This window comes from Mustelus asterias, chromosome 7, assembly GCF_964213995.1.
Source record: "Mustelus asterias chromosome 7, sMusAst1.hap1.1, whole genome shotgun sequence".
Taxonomy (NCBI): domain Eukaryota; kingdom Metazoa; phylum Chordata; class Chondrichthyes; order Carcharhiniformes; family Triakidae; genus Mustelus; species Mustelus asterias.
In genome coordinates, this window is record NC_135807.1 from 15799278 (window position 1) to 15822171 (window position 22894).

The following is a 22894-nucleotide window of genomic DNA, read 5'->3' on the forward strand; positions in this document are numbered from 1 at the left end:
TATCAATCATACACTCATGTAACTATGTTCGTATGCAATATTTTCATTTTTTATTAGGTGACTCCTGCATAATAATGATTGTATTGTTGGTGACTGGCTCAATCACCTAATGTATTGTCTAGAATTTTCAGCAGTTTCACTATTGCAAACTATTAACTGGAGCCGATTGCTTGGTTACTTAATGATGCAGCCTTTCCCATCACATCACAAAATTGCAATAATTAGGTGGCAGCTGGCAAACTGGATGACTGGCCAATTTTGTGGAAATTAGTCACTGTCTGTTACCTTTATGTGCAGTGGCCCATTAGATCTACAACTATTTAATGTTAATATGCTTTAACAACTGCACACAGATGTAATAAATAATTAAATCTTTGGCATGTAAAAGAAATGCAGAACCTTCTCTATTGTAGTAACACTGAATAGCTCATATTTCTGTTATGATTTCTAATGTTATCTACTACTGTAACTGGAATTTCTACTGTTGAAGAATTTTTCAATAATTTGAAGAGTTTAAAAATAATGTTATTTTGTATAGATAATTCTCAATAAACATATCAGAGCAAAACAATAAGCAGGTCAATTGGTTGGGTTCATTTGCCATCTGCAGAACTGACGCAGAAACGCCTTGACCCTCAAATGGACGTTTTCAATAAAAGTCAACATTGACACTGAGGAACGGATGTCGCTTCTTTTTTTTCAATCCAGCTCCTTTCCAAAAAATACTTCCAAAAAATGATTGTGTTTTTTTAAAACGGAAAATCGTCCAGTGTTCAGGATATTCCAGGTGGATCCCTTTCCTGTTAACAATGCTAAAAGACTTGCTTCCAATTTCCAGGAAATAACATTGTGAATTCCAAAAAATTTCCGCGAGCAAAAAAGTTAAATGGTAGTCAATAAAATCCGTGGATCTTTCTGTCTCCAGGCATTGGGCGTATGACCAACTGCCCCCAAAGATCTGCACCTGAAGAAAACACTACGTGGAACAAGACGAGGGTCCGAAAAATAGAAATAGCTGCTTACTTTTGCTTACATTTAGAGGCCACTTTTTTGTTTTGATTATATATAAATATATTTTTCTTTTTGAAAGGTCACATCAGCCTTATTTTGCTTCAGCAAATAAATATGGGTAAACAAAGATCGCTCTGATATTTTTCGGAATACAACGCCTTTATCTTTGTATCTTTTATTCTCTCTCTTTGTATCGTTTTACAAACCTGGCATTCCGAGTAGAAACTGATTTAAATCAACTTTAAATACATCGCTTTCTTCATCCAGCGATTGTGTCATATAGATCATATATTACGTACCAAATAAATAGTTGGTGTGTGATTTTAAAAAATCCAACCCACAAATAAAGTAACTGTCAAGATGAGTTTCTGTTAAAGATTAGTTTTTATCTATGTAAGGATTTTAAAAAATGGACGACCATGAATAAAGTCTCAATCTCTTTTTGATAGAGAATTTGTAGCATCGTTTAATACATTGCATTTTCTTTCCAGCAATGTTTTCAACTGTTTTAAATCGTAAAAATTCATTGCGGCGCTTTTTTTTAAATATTGTGTTCATTGTGTTTGCAAGTGGCTCCACTGTCCCGTTAGGTGCAATGAAAGAAAGAAGAGTTTCCACACTCCATCCTCAGTTGTAAAGATTGGCTTTTATTCTAATATACCAAGCAGTACTTTATCCTCTCTCTTTCCACACGCATCGTCTCCCTTTGTGAATGGTCGACTTGCACGTCAATCACGGAAGGAGGAGGTGGGAATTGGTTTGACAAAGTTTCATTGAAGGTAGTTCAGTCAGATGTTAGCAGAGCAGCTGGAAGCCAGAAACCAGCGAGGGGCAGCACAGGAAGGCTGAAATTTCAACCCTTGTATCAGCGGGATTTAAAACACATTCATTTCAGCCTGTCACAGAACGCACCCACGCGCATCTGGTTTTCAAAAAAGAAAAAAAAACCATACGTGTTTCTGAAAAGATTATTTCTTTGAAAGAAAAGTCAGGGGATCGCAAAGCAACGAATGAAATAGAGACTGTCGGCAGTGGAGTGCCCCTCGCATTCGCGTTGCAGATGTTAATCTTCATGGATGAAAAAAAAGAGAAGCCAGTCCAGAAGCACCATCAGTGAAACGTGTTGGGCTCCGATTCTGCTTTCGCGATGAGTCATACAAGCCACGGGATTTAACAGCAGAAGTTTGTGAAGTCCCCGCTTGCTGGAAAATAGAAAACCAGTTCACCGCTGGATCATTTCTTGCAAGCCCGTTCCGTCGCATCGTTGTCTTTTTTAAAATTTGGTGCATAAAACTGCTTTGAAAAAAAAATAAATAAAAGGACAACTTCGAAAGAAGGCGGAATTTGCTTGCCGGATCGTCGTTGAGACCCCCTCCGGGCTTTATCTCATGAAAATAATTTGACTCCCATCAGATCAGCTGGTACTTGATGGGCTATTCCGGCGATGCCGGCAATCTTCTGAGACTTTCCGGTTGTAGAGGGTAGATCGAAATAAGTTCACGAGGGCACCATGCTAAGGTTGCTTTGAATTTCGACGAGGCCAGACCTGCAGTTGACTGGGATTTGTGTACTTCTTGAATGATAAGCGGTTCGGTGCGGTCAACAAGTATTTGAACACCCTCTGCATATTTGAGAAGGGAGCCATCTCTACTCGCGATGGCTTCAGAAGTGGTGTGTGGGCTGATCTTCAGATTGCTCCTTCCCGTCTGTTTAGTTGCCGGTAAGAGTGCTTTCAGATAAGGAAAATAAACTCTTAGTGTTTATTTAGACCGAGGGGCATTTCTGGTGCATATTTTCTTTCTCCCTGTGAATGCCAACTCCACAAACCGACGCATCGTCTGAAATCAATGATAATACGGTTTTGAAATTGTTTTTAAATTCTCTGGGCCAAGTTCATTATTGCTTTCACATGGTAGCCACTGGCTGTAATATACAGTGCTGCAATATTGCGCTTTTAGACAGATACATGACCTAAAAGACATGAAAATGAGTGCATGACAGAATTTACAGCATGAGGGGGGCAAAACCTCACATATATAATTGATTTTTTTCGTTCATTTAAAGAGTACTTTGAGAATGCATTTTAGAAATAATGATCGCCAACAGGAAGCTGTTTTGCAATCGATCAGGTGTATTTATCCATGTCTATCACTCTCATAAGGCGACAGTAAATGTCAACACGCGACTGAGATAAAGTCGTGCGTTTCCCCACTTTTTAAAAATAAAAAAAATCGTACCAAGCAAAAATCCAAACGGGTACAACTACAATTGCGGATTATTTTGTTCAGAGTTTAGCAATATTGGGAAGCTTATTCCAGGGCAAGGAATGTAGATGGTTTGAAGAGTGAAATGGACTTTTAGCTGGGGAGAAACCTGTCGGGGCAGAATGAAACCGATTAGTTTAAATGACAAGTCGAGAGAGAAATGGCTCTGACCTGAAGCTGTGTCGGTGTGGTTGAGGTCTGGATAGAAAAATAAAACGAGAGCAGGGTTGCAGGCAGATGAGTTTCTGAACTGCTTCAAAGTTTCATTGTAATGGGCGTGAGGATAGACCATCGGCTCGGGTCGGTTGCCGGTGAAGTATATCCGTTGCCTGACCCTCCTATCCGTTTTCCTTGTTGCCAAATGGAGGGAAGGGTCGGATCGCCAGCCCACCCCCCTTCGCCTTTGCCCCACTGGCCTGGGGACTAACATCAATCCGGTCCAAAGCTACATTATTGCGAGTGACTGTAAACTTCACCGCCCAAGCGTATTGGTTTAATGGTCAACGTTCTTGGTTCAACTGTGAAATTTGCGGTAAAGAGTTGCCAGATCTGACTTGTGTTTGTGACAACGTTACCTGACAATTTCTTAAAATTCAGTTCGGTAAACTATCACCCCAGCAGTTTTCACGTTTGTGTGTCACATGCATTTTGATGTTACCAAGTCAATGTTCACTTTTTAGTAACCATTCCATCGATTTTCTGACCAAAGAAAAGCGCTACCGCTGGGCCAAATACGAACTGGCTCAACTCCCAATTTCACATAAAAGTGTTAGCAAAAATGACACAGAAGTCTGGAAAATCTGGGTTTTATAAAAAAAGTCTCAACGCAGTTTGTGTAAGATTGCTTCATTATTGCCCTTTTTCTTCTGCCACCCTTTTACCACACGTGTCCAGAATGTAGCAGGTAGAAATCCAGACGTCCAACGAGCTAGTTTAAATAAACATCCTTCTCCCGCTAACTCGCTGCAAAGTCACGCATTCAGCATATTTCGCGGAGCCGTTAGCTTTTTACACTTAAGGATTTCCAGATGAGACGGCGACGCGCCGCTCGCAGCTGGAGAAACGTTGATGCACTGCAATTCTTATTAAAGAACACCACATTTTGTGCCTGTGAGCAGCTGGTGTTTAATATTCGGCAAGGGGAGAGTGGCAGAGCTTGCAATCGCGCCCAGGTGTGTGCTTGCAGGCTGCGGTGGCCTCCTCGTGCTGGGCGCGGTGAGTGCACGTGCTGCTTTTCTCCCGCGCTCGCGCCTCATCCAAGGGCGGCCACCAGGGCTGGAGGGAGCTGAGGGGGCTGTGTGCAACCTGGGCCGGCATGAGCTGAGGAGGCTGTGGCAACCTGGGCTGGCATGAGCTGAGGAGGCTGTGCAACCTGGGCTGGAGGGAGCTGAGGAGGCTGTGCAACCTCCTCGTACTGAGGAGGCTATACAATCTGGGCTGTGCTACCTGGGCCGGCATGAGCTGAGGAGGCTGTGGCAACCTGGGCTGGCATGAGCTGAGGAGGCTGTGCAACCTGGGCTGGAGGGAGCTGAGGAGGCTATACAACCTGGGCTGTGCTACCTGGGCTGGCATGAGCTGAGGGGGCTGTGCAACCTGATCCTGGGCTGGCGCGTGCTGAGGGGGCTCTGCAACTTGGGTTGGCACGAGCTGAGGAGGCTGTGCAGTCTGATCCCAGGCTGTACTACCTGGGCTGGCACGAGCTGAGGGGGGGCTGTGCACCCTGGGCTGGCGCGTACTGAGGGGGGGCTGTGCACCCTGGGCTGGCGCGTGCTGAGGGGGGGCTGTGCACCCTGGGCTGGCGCGTGCGGAGGGGGGCTGCGCACCCTGAGTTGGTGCGTGCTGAGGGGGCTGCGCACCCTAGGCTGGCGCGTGCTGAGGGGGGCTGCGCACCCTGAGTTGGCGCGTGCTGAGGGGGGCTGCGCACCCTGGGCTGGCGCGTGCGGAGGGGGGCTGCGCACCCTGAGTTGGCGCGTGCTGAGGGGGGCTGCGCACCCTGGGCTGGCGCGTGCGGAGGGGGGCTGCGCACCCTGAGTTGGTGCGTGCTGAGGGGGCTGTTGCACCCTGAATTGGTGCGTGCTGAGGGGGCTGCGCACCCTGAGTTGGCGCGTGCACCCTGATCCCCGGGGCGACCGCCTGGGCTGAGGGAAGATTTCGAATGAGCTCGCGCCGAGCCAACCGTCAACCGCCTTCCTCTCTGCGCCTCCTGACATTTGGCAGTCGAAGAATCCCTTTAAAACACAAAGAGACGGGGGCTGGGAGTGAACCAGACTCCCGATAGTGCAGCCGAGAGAGCAAGAAACAAATAATCAAATATATGTTTTGAAAAAAGGTACTTTTACCCATTTCATAAAGTATGGAATTTTATATATATTTAAATAGGGGTGATTCACACACTAATATAAAAGTGTGGCTTGGTGAAGTTACCCGTGGAATGAAGTTCCTGACGAATAAGAGAAACATGGGAATCGTTAGCATGCAGCTTAGAAAGTTAGTGTTAAATTCAAGATGACGGCTGACAATTTGGGATTCCTGGTGGAAATTTCCTGATGATCAATATTACAGTTACTGCATGAACACTTGCGTGCAGTTCTCTTCCTGTATAACCCATAATCTTTACCTTTTTTAAATACTTTGATTTTATTGTCACGTATTGGGATACCGTGAAAAGTATTGTTTCTTGCGCACCATACAGACATAGAAGGAAAGAAGGTGCAGAGTTAAAAAACTTTCCTAGCGAATAGACTACTCTGACCTGATGTTCAGGAGACCCTAGATACATTGCCGGATCGTTAACAGTCCAAATTTCCAGCAACTTGTGGTGTAAAAATGAAATGATCCCAAGGGTGAAGTGAAAAGAAAATCAAAGCACAACAATATGAGATAGCAGGTCAGCGATTTTTATGCCAGGCTGGGTTCATTTCGAAAATGTTTATTTTTGTTGCACACAATAACTTATTTCGCGACCACAAATACAATTGGTAAGATACCGTGCTATACTTAATCTTTACACAACTGACAGAATTAGACAATGAATGGAGACTATCCTAGTGAGATGAAGTCTGGTGCAAAAGGACAGAGCTAGAATGGTAACACTTATACAAATACAAACACTTGACCTGTATCTATTTTCTTATAAATCAAGACTTCCATGATCTCAGGGATTGTTTTGACTTTACAGCAGTAGTTAGGCAGAAGTATACACACTCCACAATGGAATTAAGACAGAGTTAATTGTTACTCTACGTCAGAAGTTAGAACAGTACTTTTGCATTGATAAGGTTGCATTTCATAATATGTTTTAAAAGAGGGAGGTAGATCTCAGACGTTAGAAATAATTTTTAAAAAGTTAACGTTTATTTAGAACATAGAAGAACATAGAAAAACTACAGCACAAAACAGGCCCTTCGGCCCCACAAGTTGTGCTGAACATATCCCTACCTTTTAGACCTACCTATAACCCTCCATCCTATTAAGTCCCATGTACTCATCCAGGAGTCTCTTAAAATACCCTATTGAGTTTGCCTCCATCATCACTGACGGTAGCCGATTCCACTCGCCCACCACACTCTGTGTGAAAAACTTCCCCCTAACATTTCCCCTGTACCTACCCCCCAGCACCTTAAACCTGTGTCCTCTCGTAGAAGCCATTTCCACCCTGGGAAAAAGCCTCTGAGAGTCCACCCGATCTATGCCTCTCAACATCTTATATACCTCTATTAGGTCTCCTCTCATCCTACGTCTCTCCAAGGAGAAAAGACCGAGCTCCCTCAGCCTATCCTCATAAGGCATGCCACTCAATCCAGGCAACATCCTTGTAAATCTCCTCTGCACCCTTTCAATCTTTTCCACATCCTTCCTGTACTGAGACGACCAGAACTGAGCACAGTACTCCAAGTGGGGTCTGATGAGGGTCTTATATAGCTGCATCATTATCCCCGGACTCCTAAACTCAATCCCTCGATTGATAAAGGCCAGCACACCATACGCCTTCTTAACCACCTCCTCCACCTGCGGTGCCGATTTTAGAGCCCTTCTGATCCTCTACAGTACTAAGAGACTTTCCCTTTACATTGTACTCCTTCATCCCATTTGACCTGCCAAAATGGACCACGACGCATTTATCTGGGTTGAAGTCCATCTGCCACTTCTCCGCCCAGTCTTGCATCCTATCTATGTCCCTTTGTCACTTCTGACATCCCTCCAGACTATCCACAACCCCACCAACCTTCGTGTCATCGGCAAACTTACCAACCCATCCCTCCACTTCCTCATCCAGGTCATTTATGAAAATGACAAACAGCAAGGGTCCCAGAACAGATCCCTGGGGCACACCACTGGTGACCAACCTCCATTTAGAAAAAGACCCATCTATACACACTCTCTGTCTCCTTTGGGCAAGCCAGTTCTGGATCCACAGGGCAGCAGCACCTTGGATCCCATGCCCTCTCACTTTTTCCAGAAGCCTTGCATGGGGGACCTTATCGAACGCCTTACTAAAATCCATATAAACCACATCTACCGCTTTCCCTTCGTCAATGTGTTTAGTCACATTTTCGAAGAACTCCACCAGGCTCGTAAGGCACAATCTGCCTTTGACAAAGCCATGCTGAGTATTCTTGAGCATACTAAACCTCTCTAAATGCTCACAAATCTTGACCCTCAGGATCTTCTCCATCAGCTTACCAACAACTGAGGTTAGACTCACCGGTCGGTAATTTCCTGGGCTATCCCTATTCCCCTTCTTGAAAGTAGGAACCACATCCGCAATCCTCCAGCACCTCTCCCATCTCCATTGACGACGTAAAGATCATCTCCAGAGGCTCTGCAATCTCTTCCCTCGCCTCCCACAGTAACCTGGGGTACATCCCATCCGGACCCGGCGACTTATCTATCTTGATGCCATTCAAAGATTCCAGCGCAACCTCTTTGTTAACGTCCACATACACAATCTTTTCAGTCCACCGCAAGCCCGCAGTACATCCACCCAGGTCCTTCTCCTCTGTGAAAACCGAGGCAAATACTCATTAAGCACCTCTGCCATTTCTACTGGTTCCGTACAGATTTTCCTGCCTTCACCTTTTATAGGCCCTATTCCTTCACGTCTCATCCTTTTACTCTTCACGTATTTATAGAACGCCTTAGGGTTTTCCTTAATCCTACCTGCCAACGCCTTCTCGTGACCCCTTCTGGCTCTCCTAATTTCCTTCTTTAGTCTCTTCCTACAAGCCGTATACTCATCTAGATCCCTATCTTCGCCAAGCTCTCTGAACCTTTTGTACGCTTTCCTTTTCTTCTCGACTAGGTCCCGCACAGCTTTTGTGCACCACGTTTCCTTTAACCTACCAACTCCTCCCTGTCTGCTCAGAACGTTGTCCTGTAGAACGCTAGACAGACATTCCTTGAAAAACTGCCACCTCTCTTCAGTACATTTCCCTGAGAATACCTCCTTCCAATTTACTCCTCTAATTTGCTGCCTTATGTCTTCATATTTCCCCTTACTCCATATAAACACTTTCCTAGCTTGCCTGATCCTCTCTTTTTCCAATGCAAGCATAAAGGAGATAGAGTTATGATTGCTATCCCCAAGATGCTCTCCCACTGAGAGATCTGACACCTGTCCAGGTTCATTGGTCAGTATCAGATCAAGTACAGCCTCTCCTCTTGTAGTCTTGTCCACATGCTGTGTCAGGAAACCTTCCTGAACACACCTAACGAACTCCTCCCCATCCAATCCCCTTACCCTAGGGATATCCCAATCTATGTTTGGGAAATTAAAGTTTCCCATCACAACAACTCTACTATTATTGCAACTCTCCAGGATCTGTTTCCCTATCTGCTCCTCCACCTCCCTGTTACTATTGGGCGGCCTATAGAAAACTCCCAGCAAAGTGATCGACCCCTTCCCACTCTGAACTTCCACCCACAGAGACTCTGTAGACAATCCCTCCACAGCATACGCCTTCTCTACAGCTGTGACACTATCCCTGATCAGCAGTGCCACTCCACCCCCTCTCTTGCCTCCCTCCCTGTCCTTCCTGAAACATCTGAATCCCGGCACCTGTAGTATCCAGTCCTGTCCCTGAGACATCCAAGTCTCCGTAATGGCCACCACATCACACTTCCAGGCATTGATCCACGCTCTGAGCTCATCCCCTTTATTCGCTATACTCCTGGCATTAAAGTAAACACATCTCAATCCTTTGGTCTGAGCTCTCCCCTTCTCTATCCCCCGTCCATCCTCCCTCTTGCACTGTCTATAACCCTTCTCTGTTTGCGAGCTAACTTCCTCGCTCCCAGTCACCTCATCTCGATCCCCTCCCCCCAACCTTTCTAATTTAAACTCTCCCCAGTAGCCTTAGCCAACCTTCCCGCCAGGATATTGGTCCCCCTGGGATTCAAGTGCCACCCGTTTTTTGTGTACAGGTCACACCTGCCCCTAAAGAGGTCCCAATGGTCCAGGAGCCTGAATCCCTGCCCCCTGCACCAGTCCCTCAGCCACACATTCATCCTCCACCTCACTCCATTCCTGCTCTCACGCTCCCGTGGCACAGGCAGCAATCCTGAGATTACTACCTTTGCTTTCCTCCTCAGCTGTCTCCCTAATTCCCTATACTCTCTTTTCATGACCCCTTCCACCTTCCTTCTCACATCTGTCACAAGTAAGGCTTACATTCACACTGCATTGAAGTTACTGTGAAAATCCCCTAGTCGCCACATTCCTGCGCCTGTTCGGGTACACTGACGGAGAATTTAGCATGACCAATTCACCTAACTTGCATATCTTTGTACTGTGGGAGGAAACCGGAGCACCTGGAGGAAACCCACGCAGACACAGGGAGAACGTGCAAAGTCCACACAGCCAAAAAAAAATTATTTATTAGTCACAAGTAGGTTTACATTCACACTGTAATGAAGTTACTGTGAAAATCTCCGAGTTGCCATGTTCCAGCGCCTGTTCGGGTACACTGAGGGAGAATTTAGCATGGCCAATGCATCTAACCTGCACATCTTTTGGACTGTGGGAGGAAACCGGAGCACCCGGGGGAAACCCACACAGACACAGGGAGAATGTGCAAACTCCACACAGACAGTGACCCAATCCGGGAATCAAACCCAGCTCCCTGGCGCTGTGTGGCAGCAGTGCTAACCACTGTGCCACCGTGTCACCCATTATCATTATCGTTTGGAAGTTATGTTGCATGCACATGAAGGACAAATATATGCTGGAGTAAAGTTGTATGCGTCTGGTGACATTAAGTAATGTAGTCTGAGTTTGTTTTGGAGGAACATCCTGTAATTAATTACTCAAAACCTTTTCATGTTAATTATCTTCCAGGTAGCCACAAGGGTACTGTCGCATATTCAAAACAAATATATTCACAAACATTCCACAGTACAGTGTTACTGTATTGAAGAACTCTTACGCAGCCCATTTGCAACAATATGGTTTCTAGAGTGAACTTTCATGACGTATTCTACAAATTATTCATTTTAAATTATACCAATCCATTAAAGCATTTGCTTATCAGGCCTTGAATAATCTGCAATTTTTATTTACTTCAGCAAAAGTTTGGTCAGATTTTTGTGCAAAATGCATTCAGGATTATGGTGGAAACATCCAGAGAATGAATTTATAACTCCCATGGTTATGAAATCCGTACCCTTCAACCTTTATTCAAACCCCATAAATAGTTCCATTTGTAAATGAGTAAATCTTAGTGTACATCTCTTGTTTATTATTCTTCTTTGTACTGAAATGGTGGTAATATATTCTGAAGGCTTTTAAACATTCCTTTCAGATAAAATTTCGTGAGTCAAGATGAATATTTTGTCTCAGAACAAACATCAAGTAGATAAAGTAAATATTTTTCTAAAAGTTCAGAATCTATGCTATGTGTCTGTATTTGTAAGAAAAATAAATCAGGAATAGTAAAATTGGAAAATAAACACGAATTAAAGCATTTGTTACAGATTAGGAATGTAATCCAAATTTTAGATACAACACTTGTTGCAGAAAGATTTTGTGAAAACATTGTGCTTCTTTGTGAGGCAAAATACTCCATTTCATTAATTATTTTTACTTCTTCTGTGATCAAGTTCAGTATAGAATTTCTGAACACATCAAGGTATTAATCTAAAGATGACTCTTGTCCCAGTTCTCTCAAACCCTCTCTGTATGGAATTAACTGAGGTATATTCAGCACACAATGCATAGAATATAGTCGGTGATTTGGCCCTTTGTGCTTGCTCCACGTTATGATCATGGTTGATCATCAAATTCAATACCTTGATCCTGCCTTCTCTCCATATTCTTTGATCCTTTTGGCCCCAAGAACAATATCTCATTCCTCCTTGAAATCGCACAACATTTTGGCCTGAACTACTTTCTGTAGTAGTGAATTCCACAGATTCACCACTCTAGGTGAAGAAATTTCTCTTCACCTCAGTCCTGAAAGGTTTACCCTTTATCCTTAAATTATGTTCTGGACTCCCCTCTTACTCTTGTAAACTCCAATGAATATAGTTCTAATCGACTTTGTCTGATTTTGTATGATAGTCCTGCCATCCCAGGATTCAGCCTGATAAACCTTCGCTGTACTCCCTCTATAGTAAGAAGATCCTTCCTCAGTAAAACATCTCTATTCCTATACTCAAATACTATCACTGTGAAGGCCAACATATCATTTTCCGTCTTTACTGCCTGCTGTACCTGCACACTTATTTTTAGCGACTGATGTACATGGACACCAAGGACTGCGAACAGGATACAATTTCATGAAACAAAATAAAAAGAATGATCTGCATTTATATAACATGACCACCAGACTTTACAGCCAATTCAACTTTTTGAAATGTAGTCACTGTTTTAGTACTGGAAACATAGCAGTCAAATTGCAAGCTTCCACAACGAGCAATGTGATAATGACCAGATAACCAATTCTGTGATGATGACTGAAGGATAAATATTGTCCAGGACACCAGGAATATCTCCCCTGTTCTTCAAAATAGTGTCATGGAATCATTCACCCAAAGAAGCAGATGGAACCTCTGCTTAACCAAAATACAGCACACCTGACAGTGCAGCACTCCCTCAGTACTAACCTGGAGTGTCAGCTTTGAACTTGTGTTTATGCTGGTTTTGTACACTCTTGTAAATTTTAGATTTAAAATATTAAAGGAAAATTGTAGGTGTGTATTACATTAAAGCATAATTTGGTCTCTTTAAGCTTATCTTGCAATTTCTTTGAACATTATGGATAGTTAATGGATGTTAATCACAGAACTGTGGTTATATATTGCGCAGAAGGGGTGGATGGGAAGAAGCCTGTGAGGTAGACGTGTTCACTTAGATGCTGGTTGTAATAGCTTGGAATTTTATGAACTTAAACTTGTAAACTGTAAACAAAGTTTGACAAAACCTAGTTCCAGAAGGATAGTGCAAAAAATGCAGCACTAGAATAAAAGAAAAATACAAAGCTATGGTTTGAGTGCTGCAGTGTAGTCCCAAATTACTCTTTATGCCCAGTAATGCTATTAAAGTGCTATTTTGCTATTGTGTGAGGCAGTATGAGATATATTACAAATATTGAATGAAATGCAAATATTTTTTGCAGGAACAATCCTTGTCAAATCTGGTTATATAGATTTATACAAAACTTATTCAATAGAGAAAGAACAAAGACTTGCATTTGCATAGCACTTTTCACAACCACTAGATGTCTCAAAGTACTTTAAATATAGGAAGTGACATATAAGCAATTGGAAAATTAAAAAAAGTACATTGATGGGAATATAGTGCATATCGTTGATCAAAATGACTTTACAACTTAGAATACTCATTATTACTTCAGCATTTCTTCAATATACCCAAACTCCAGACCCTTGGCTGAATAATGAGTATAAAACTCCGTAAAACCAGTATCTCATCTATATCCTTCAATGCAACAGTAAAAATCTTGGTGAGAAATTTGCCAAATGATAACTCTTCTGTGCCACTAAATTTCATAGTAAGAAGCCTCACAACACCAGGTTAAAGTCCAACAGGTTTATTTGGTAGCACGAGTTTTCTGAGCGCTGCTCCTTCATCAGGTGAGTTAATCAGGTATGCAGATGTAGCACATAATCAAGGAGGCTAATGTAATGCGATCTTTTATTACAAGAGGAATTGGACATAAAAGTTATATTATGCTTCAGTTAAACAGGGCATTGGTGAGACCAAGTCTCAAATACTATGTGCAGTTTTGGTCTCCTTATTGAAAGAAACATGTAAGCATGTCGGAGGAGGTTCACTAAATTGATCTCTAGAATGAATGGGTTTTCTCACCAGGAAAGGTTGGACAGTCTAGGCTTGTTTTCACAGGAGTTTAAAAGAGTGAGAGCTGACTTAATTAAAGTATATAAAATCCAGAATGGTCTCAGCAAGGTGGATGTGTAAACGATGTTTCCTCTTGTGGGTCAGTGCAGAACTGCAAGATGGATGTGGAAAGTCTGTTTCCTCTTGTGGGTCAGTCCACAACTAAGGGCTACTGTTTGAAAAATACGGGCTGTCCTTTTAGGACAGAGATGAGAGGGTTGAGCAACTTTGGAACTCTGCCTCTGTAGGCGGGGTCATTGAATATTTTTAAGGCAGAAATAAATCGATTATTAGGCAAGTAACTCAAAAGGTCATGGGGTAGATGGGAATGTGGAATTTGAAAGACAGACAGATCAGCCATCATATTGAATAGTGGAGCAGGCTTGAGGGCTGAATAGCTACTCTTATTTTATATGTTTGTACCTTCTTATGGTTCAAAACATTGAACATAGAACAGTACAGCACAGTTCAGGCCCCTCGGCCCTCAATGTTGTGCCGAGCTTTGTCCGAAACCAAGATCAAGCTATCCCACTCGCTATTATTCTGGTGTGCTCCATGTGCCTATCCAATAACCGCTTGAAAGTTCCTAAAGTGACTCCACTATCACAGCAGGCGGTCCATTCCACACCCCAACCACTCTCTGAGTAAAGAACCTACCTCGGACTTCCCTCCTATATCTTCCACCACGAACCTTATAGTTATTCCCCCTAGTAACAGCTACATTCACCCGAGGAAATAGTCTCTGAACGTCCACTCTATCTATCCCCTTATCTGATAAACCTAAGTCACCCCTATTCCTCCTCCGCTCCAAAGAGAAAAGCCCCAGCTCCCTCAACCTTTCCTCATAAGACCTACCCTCCAAACCAGGCAGCATCCCGGTAAATCTCCTCTGCACTCTCTCCAATGCTTCCACATCCTTCTTATAGTGAGGTGACCAGAACTGCACACAATATTCCAAATGTGGTCTCGCCAAGGTCCTGTACAGTTGCAGCATAACTCCATGGCTCTTAAACTCAAACCCCCTGTTAATAAATGCTAACACACTATAGGCCTTCCACTTGAATGGCAACCTTCAGAGATCTGTGGATATGAACCCCAAGATCTCTCTGTTCCTCCACATTCCTCAGAGCCCTGCCATTGACCCTGTAATCCGCATTCAAATTTGTCCTACCAAAATGAATCACCTCGCACTTAACATTTTTCGGCCCAGCTCTGCATCCTATCAATGTCTCTTTGCAGCCTACAACAGCCCTCCACCTCATCCACTACTCCACCAATCTTGGTGTCATCAGCAAATTTACTGACCCACCCTTCAGCCCCCTCCTCCCAGTCATTGATAAAAATCACAAATAGCAGAGGACTCAGCACTGATCCCTGTGGTACATCGCTGGTAACTGGTCTCCAGTCTGAAAATTTTCCATCCACCACCACCCTCTGTCTTCTATGGGATAGCCAGTTATTTATCCAATCGGCCAAATTTCCCTCTATCCCACACTTCCTTACTTTCTTCATGAGCCGACCATGGGGAACCTTATCAAACGCCTTACTAAAATCCATGTATACGACATCAACTGCTCTACCTTCATTTACACACTTAGTTACCTCCTCAAAGAATTCAATCAAATTTGTGAGGCAAGACTTATCCTTCACGAATCCATGCTGACTATCACGGATTAAGCTGCATCTTTCCAAATGGTCATAAATCCTATCCCTCAGGACCTTTTCCATTAACTTACCGACCACCGAAGTAAGACTAACCGGCCTATAATTACCAGGGTCATTCCTATTTCCTTTTTTGAACAGAGAAACAACATTCGCAGTCTCCAGTCCTCTGGCACTATCCCCGTGGACAGTGAGGACCCAAAGATCAAAGCCAAAGGCTCTGCAATCTCATCCCTTGCCTCCCAAAGAATCCTAGGATATATCCCATCTGGCCCAGGGGACTTATCGACCCTCAGGTTTTTCAAAATTGCTAATACACCTTCCCTCAGAACATCTATCTCCTCCAGCCTATCAGCCTGTATCCCACTCTCATCCTCAAAAACATGGTCCCTCTCCTTGGTGAACACTGAAGAAAAGTATTCATTCATCGCTTCTCCTATCTCTTCTGACTCCATGCACAAGTTCCCACTACTATCTTTGATCGGCCCTAACCTCACCCTGGTCATTCTTTTATTTCTCACATAAGAGTAAAAAGCCTTGGGGTTTTCCTTGATCCGACCCGCCAAGGACTTCTCATGCCCCCTCCTAGCTCTCCTAAGCCCTTTTTTTTAGCTCATTCCTTGCTACCTTGTAACCCTCAAGCAACCCAACTGAACCTTGTTTTCTCATCCTTACATATGCTTCCTTTTTCCTCTTGACAAGACATTCAACCTCTTTTGTGAACCATGGTTCCCTCACTCGGCCATTTCCTCCCTGCCTGACAGGGACATGCCTATCAAGGACACACAGTATTTGTTCCTTGAACAAGCTCCACTTTTCATTTGTGCCTTTCCCTGACAGTTTCTGTTCCCATCTTATGCTCCCTAATTCTTCCTAATCGCATCATAATTACCCCTCCCCCAATTATAAACCTTGCCCTGCTGTAAGGCCCTATCCCTCTCCATTGCAATAATGAACGACACCGAATTGTGGTCACTATCTCCAAAGTGCTCTTCCACAACCAAATCTAACACTTGGCCCGGTTCATTTCCCAGTACCAAATCCAATGTAGCCTCACCTCTTGTCGGCCTATCCACATATTGTGCCAGGAAACCCTCCTGCACACACTGTACAAAAACTGCCCCATCCGAACTATTCGACCTATAAAGGTTCCAATCAATATTTGGAAAGTTAAAAGTCACCCATGACAACTACCCTGTGACCTCCACACCTATCCATAATCTGCTTTGCAATTTCTTCCTCCATATCTCTATTACTATTTGGGGGTCTATAGAAAACCCCCAACAATGTGACCGCTCCTGTCCTATTTCTAACTTCAGCCCATATTACCTCAGTAGGCAGATCCCCCTTGAACTGCCTTTCAGCAGCCGTTAAACTATCCTTGATTAACAATGTTACTCCTCCACCTCTTTTACCACCTTCCCTACTCTTACTGAAACACCTATACCCCGGAACTTCCAACAACCAATCCTGTCCCTGTTCTAACCATGTCTCCGTAATGGCCACAACATCGTAGTCCCAAGTACCAATCCACGCTCCAAGTTCACCTACCTTATTCCGGATGCTCCTTGCATTGAAGTAGACACACTTCAACCCACCTTCCTGTCTGCCGGTACACTCCTGCGACCTTGATACCCTCCTCAGTACCTCACTACACTCAACACTGGCTTCTGGACTACAGCTCATTTTCCCATCCCCCTGACAAATTAGTTTAAACCACCCCCCCCCCCGAAGAGCCGTAGAAAATTTCCCTACCAAAATATTGGTACCCCTCTGGTTCAGGTGCAAACGGTCCTGATTGTATAGGTCCCACCTCCCCCAGAATGTGCTCCAATTATCCATGAAACTGAAACCCTCCCTCCTACACCATCCCTGCAGCCACGTGTTTATCTGCACTCTCTCCCTATTCCTCAACTCGCTAGCACGTGGCTCCGGCAACAAACTAGAGATGACAACATGGTTTGTCTTGGCTCTCAGCTTCCACCCTAGCTCCCTAAATTCCTGTTTTAAATCCCCGTCCCTTCTCTTACCCATGTAGGGAGGAGCTATATGATAAATGGCAGAACCATAAAGGGTGTAGATACGCAGAGGGACCTGGGTGTGCAAGTCCACAGATCCTTGAAAGTGATGTCACAGGTGGAGAAGGTGGTGAAGAAGGCATATGGCATGCTTGCCTTTATAGGACGGGGCATAGAGTATAAAAGTTGGGGTCTGATGTTGCAGATGTATAGAATGTTGGTTCGGCCGCATCTGGAATACTGCGTCCAGTTCTGGTCGCCACACTACCAGAAGGACGTGGAGGCTTTGGAGAGAGTACAGAGGAGGTTTACCAGGATGTTACCTGGTATGGAGGGGCTTAGTTATGAGGAGAGATTGGGTAAACTGGGGTTGTTCTCATTGGAAAGACGGAGGATGAGGGGAGACTTAATAGAGGTGTATAAAATTATGAAAGGCATAGATAGGGTGAACGGTGGGAAGCTTTTCCCCAGGTCGGTGGTGACGTTCACGAGGGGTCATAGGTTCAAGGTGAAGGGGGGGAGGTTTAACACAGATATCAGACGGACATATTTTACACAGAGGGTGGTGGGGGCCTGGAATGCGCTGCCAGGCAAGGTGGTGGAGGCGGACACACTGGGAACGTTTAAGACTTATCTAGACAGCCATATGAACGGAGTGGGAATGGAGGGATACAAAAGAATGGTCTAGTTTGGACCAGGGAGCGGCGTGGGCTTGGAGGGCCGAAGGGCCTGTTCCTGTGCTGTATTGTTCTTTGTTCTTTGTCGTTGGTACCGATGTGTACCATGACTTGTGACTGTTCCCCTTCCCCCTTAAGGATCCTGAAAACACGGTCCGAGACATCACGAACCCTGGCACCCGGGAGGCAACATACCATCCGTGAGTCTCTTTCGCTGCCACAGAATCTCCTATCCGTCCCTCTAACTATCAAGTCCCCAATAACTATTGCTCTCCTGCTCTCCCCTGTTCCCTTCTGTGCCACAGGGACGGACTCAGTGCTGGAGATTCAGTCACCGCGGCTTACCACTGGTAGGTCTTCCCCCTCAAGAAGAGCAAGAAAGGGAAATGAGAAGGAAATCAAATGGCTCATTCAAAGGGCAGAGTAATTTTATTAAATTTATTAAACATATTCTGAGAAATCCATCATTTGTCTTTTTGTACAATTGTTAGTATCAGTTTTCAGCTTTAGCTGTGTACCGAACATCCAGCAATTGGGTCTTGGCTTAGACGAACTATGCTTGTGAATTATATTGGCTTAAAAACAACAGTAACTTAAAATTAACATAATCTTTTCTTGTACTGTATTGCATTTATTATAGCATTAAACATGCAGCAGGTTGATATGCCTTTGTGGTGTTGGTCAAAATTTATGGCTATCCACACCATCAGAATTTTTAGTTTTGCTTTGACTATTGCTCAAAGAAAATACCTGACTCCCTAATCATCTTGAGATAGTTAAAGTGGTAGTGGTAATATACCTGTGCAGTTCCAAATTTTCACTCCTTTACCTTTCATAAGTAAGCTTTTGAACTGCATCTCTAACAAAATATCTAGAATCGCGAAACAAACTACTTATGAGCATACATATGTTTTCTGTTTACATAGTAGTTAAAATGGTTGATTTCGTGATTGTGAACTGCACACAAGTGTACACTTTTGAGTGTCAGCCTATTCCAAGGGTGGAATTTAGTGTTCTCAGCACCTTTCTCCAGGATGTTGACACAATTATCAAGTTAAAAAACAGAAAATGCTGGAAAAAATCAGCAGAGTGTACTGAGGGGAACCAGTTAATGTGTTGCATTTGGACTTCCAAAAGGTGTTCAATAAGCTACCTCACAAGAGGTCAAGTCATAAGATAAGAGCCCATGGTGTTGGGGATAGTATGTTGATACGGATAGAGAATTGACTAATGGACAGAAACCAGTGAGTGCGGATAAGGGGTTCTTTTTCAGATTGATGACCTTTAACCAATGGGGTTCCATTGGGATCAGTGCTGGGACCACAACTGTTTACGATATATCTTAATGACTTGGAAGAAGGAAGCAAATGGACTGCAGCCAAATTTGCAGACAGCAAGTTGTGAGAGGGATACAAACAATTTACAAAGAGATATTGATAGGTTAAGTAAGCTGACAAAAAGTTAGCAAATGGAGTATAATGTTGGAAAATATGAAGTTGTTCATTTTGGAAGGAACAAAATTATTATTTTATTAAATAAAAGTATTATTTAAATGGGGACAATTTGCAGAAAGCTGCAACACAGAGACTTGGGGGTATGTGTGCATGAAACATAGGTGGCACACAGGTGCAGCAGCTAATCAGAAAGGCTAATGAAGTATTGGCCTCTATATCAAGGGGGTTAGAGTATTAGACTAGGGAAGTCTTTCTGCAACTGTACAAGGTACTGGTGAGACCACATCTGGAATACTGTGATTCTCCCATCCCGCTGTGCTGCTTTTATAGTGCAGCGCTGGGCCTCCATGCATTTTCGAGGACTAGATTTCTGGCGCTGTCAGCACCTCGCAGAGCTGCATAATGTATGCAGAAGGTAACTTAAATATATTTTAAATAGCATTAGTGGGCCTGGGACTAAAATCTTCGTCCCTGCTAGCCAAGGGGGCAGGGTTCAATGGGGGCGGGGCCTCTGAGGGGGGACGATTGGTGGGGGATCCCGCTGCCACTCTGCACTTGATCGGAGTGACAGAAGGAGGGAGGCCAGCAATTGGGGCAGGGGTGGTCGGGGCTGGCCCAGGCATGTTTGGGGCCGTGGGGAGAGTGGGGGGGTAGCAATCGGGGGTTGCGGGGCTGGCCATCAATTGGGAGGCTGGCAGATAGGGGCCACTGCACATGCACCAATCTTGGTGCTGACAGAACTGCGCATGCGCAGTGGCCCGCCCAGCACTATGCTGCCTGCCCAGCACTATGCTGCCTGCCCAGCACTATGCTGCCGGCCTCTCAGTGGGGATAGGCCCCGCCCCCAGCATTTTAATGTGAATCATGCTAGTGCACGGGTGTGGGAGATTAATTTTTAAACTCCTGCTGAAAAAAAAAGTGTGATTTACTCCAGTTTCTACGCGAATTCGACACTTTGAATTTGTCTGGGAGAATCCACCCCTATATTTCATTGGAGGCAGTTCAAAGAAGGTTCACAAGGATGATCCTCAGTGTGGAAGGATTGTCTTATGAGCAAAGGTTAAACAGGTTGGGCTCTAATCATTGAAATTTAGAAGAATGAGGGGTATTTTATTGAAACATTTAGGGATCAGGATATTGAGTTTGGTGATCAGCTATGATCAGAATGAATGGCGGAGCAGGCTCAAAGGGCTGAATGGTCTCCTCCTGCTCCTATTTTCTATGTTTCTATGAAACCAGATTCTGAGAGGTCTTAATTCCTCCAAGGCCTGTGGATGGATGCTCAGTCAATGAGTCGGTTAAGATCAATAGATTTTTTGATACTAAGGAAATACATGGATTTGGTGATTGAGTCGGAAGAGATATTGATGCAGAAGTTCAGCCACGATCTTATTGAATTGCGGAAGAGACTTGAGGTGCTCTATGTGCCCGACTCCTACTTCCACTTGCTCTTGTTCTATTTCAATTGCTTGAATTATGATAATAATAATAATAGTGTTGTCTGTCCTTTGGAACTGAATGATTGCTTCTCGAATTTTTTTTCAAACTCGCATCTATTAAATAAGAACATAGGAGCAGGAGTCAGCCATTCAGCCCATTGAGACTATCCATTCAATACGATTATGGCTGATCGGACACAAAAATGCCTTTTACCCATACTATCCCCAGAACACTATACGTTACTGTTAATCAGAAATCTATCAATCTGTTCCACAGTGGTTAGCACTGCTGCCTCACAGCGCCAGGGGCTGGACAGGGTAAATGCTGAGAGGATGATTTCCCTCATGGGAGAGTTTAGGACCAGGGAGCATGGTTTCAGAATAAAGGGATGCCAATTTGAGACTGAGATGAAGAGGAATTTCTTCTGTTGGTTGTGAGTCTTTGGAACTTAGCTATGGAGGCAGAATCCTTGGCCGGAATTTTATCATCCCGCCTTCCACGGGAATCCGAATGGGCGAGGGGCGGACCATGGAAAGGTCCGTTGACCTCAGGCAGGAGTTTATGGTTTCGGGATGGGCAAGGCCATAAAATTCCGCCCCTTGTGTATATTTAAGGCTGAGACAGATATACTTACTTATCAAGGGTTGCAGGGAAAGGGCAGGAAAATGGACGTGAGGAATGTTGGTCGGATCAGCCATGATCCTGTTGAATGGTGGACTGGCTTGAGGGGCTGCACGGGCGACTCCTGTTCCTGTTTCTTATGCTCTTGTGGTCTGGCAGCATATGTGGAGAGAGAAACAAGAGTTAATGTTTTGAATCTGGATGGCTCTTTTTTAGAGCTGAAGAGAGGGAGAAATGTGAAGGGCTTTATACTGCTGAAGAATAATGGAGCAAATAGAAGGTCAGGGATAGGTGGAAGCCAAGATTGGGGTCATCTTTGTGGACTGACCAATGGTGTTCTGCAAAAGCAGTCACCCAACCTTCACTTAGTCAACCCAATGCAGAAGAGACTGCATTGTGAGCAGCGAGTTAAATAGACTAAACTGAAGGAGGTGCAAATGAAAAGGAGTGTTTGTGGTTTGTAGCTTTGGATGGTGAGGAGATCAACGGGCAGGTGTTACAATTTCTGCGATTGCATGGGAAGGTGAATGAGGAGTTGGGGGTGATGCAGGGGTGGACCAGGGTGTCACAGGGAATGGTTCCTATGGAATGCTGACCGCAGTGAGCATGGCGGGGGGGTGTGATTGTGGAGGTGAGGGGAAGATGTGTTTGGTGGCAGCATCATGCTGGAATTTGTGGAAATGATGGAGGATGATCCTTTGAATGTGGACGCTGGTGGGGTGAAAAGTGAGGATAAAGGGAACCTATCATAGTTCTGGGAAAGAGCAGAAGGGGTGAGGCAAAGTTATGGTTTAAAGTTTATTTATTAGTGTCACAACTACACTTACATTACTGTGAAAATACCCTAGTCCCTTAGTTGCCTGTATGGGCACACTGAGGGAGAATTTAGCACGGCCAATGCACCTAACCAGCATGTCTTTTGGACTGTGGGAGGGAACCGGAGTACCTGGAGGAAACCCATGCAGACATGGGGAGAATGTGCAGATTCCACACGGACAGTGACCCAAGCTGGGAATCGAACCCGGGTCTCTGATGCTGTGAGGCAGCAGTGCTAGCCACTGTGCTACCATGCCGCCCATCTCCCACGGGAGATGGATGAACATGAGGGCCTTGTCAACCAGTGGGGTAAAACCTCAGCTCAGGAAAGAGGAAGACATGTCAAAAGCACCGTTTTGGAAGTAGCATCATTAGAATGATCTGATTGATGCAAGGTGTGAGGCACCTGTGGAAGTTGCTGGGCTTCCTAATCCAGATGATGGCATGAAGCAGCACCAATACAGTCATCCATGACCAGAAAAATGTGGGAGGGGGCCTCTGCAAGGCTGGAAAAAGGAATATTCCACATACCCAACAAAAAGACAGTTGTAATTGGGGCCTGTGTGGATGTCCGTAG

General features: G+C 44.4%; 1 protein-coding gene across 2 annotated transcripts in view; it reads left to right on the top strand.

Annotated features, from left to right (window-relative positions):
* Positions 1-1792: 1792 nt before the first annotated feature.
* The window catches only part of piezo2b (piezo-type mechanosensitive ion channel component 2b), an 825142-nt gene continuing 804040 nt past the window's right edge, over positions 1793-22894 (top strand). For both annotated transcript variants that reach the window (XM_078215732.1, XM_078215730.1), the window contains exon 1: positions 1793-2731. In XM_078215732.1, the coding sequence (XP_078071858.1) occupies positions 2668-2731 (64 nt within the window). In that variant the 5' untranslated portion in view covers positions 1793-2667. The remainder of the gene's footprint in view (positions 2732-22894) is intronic.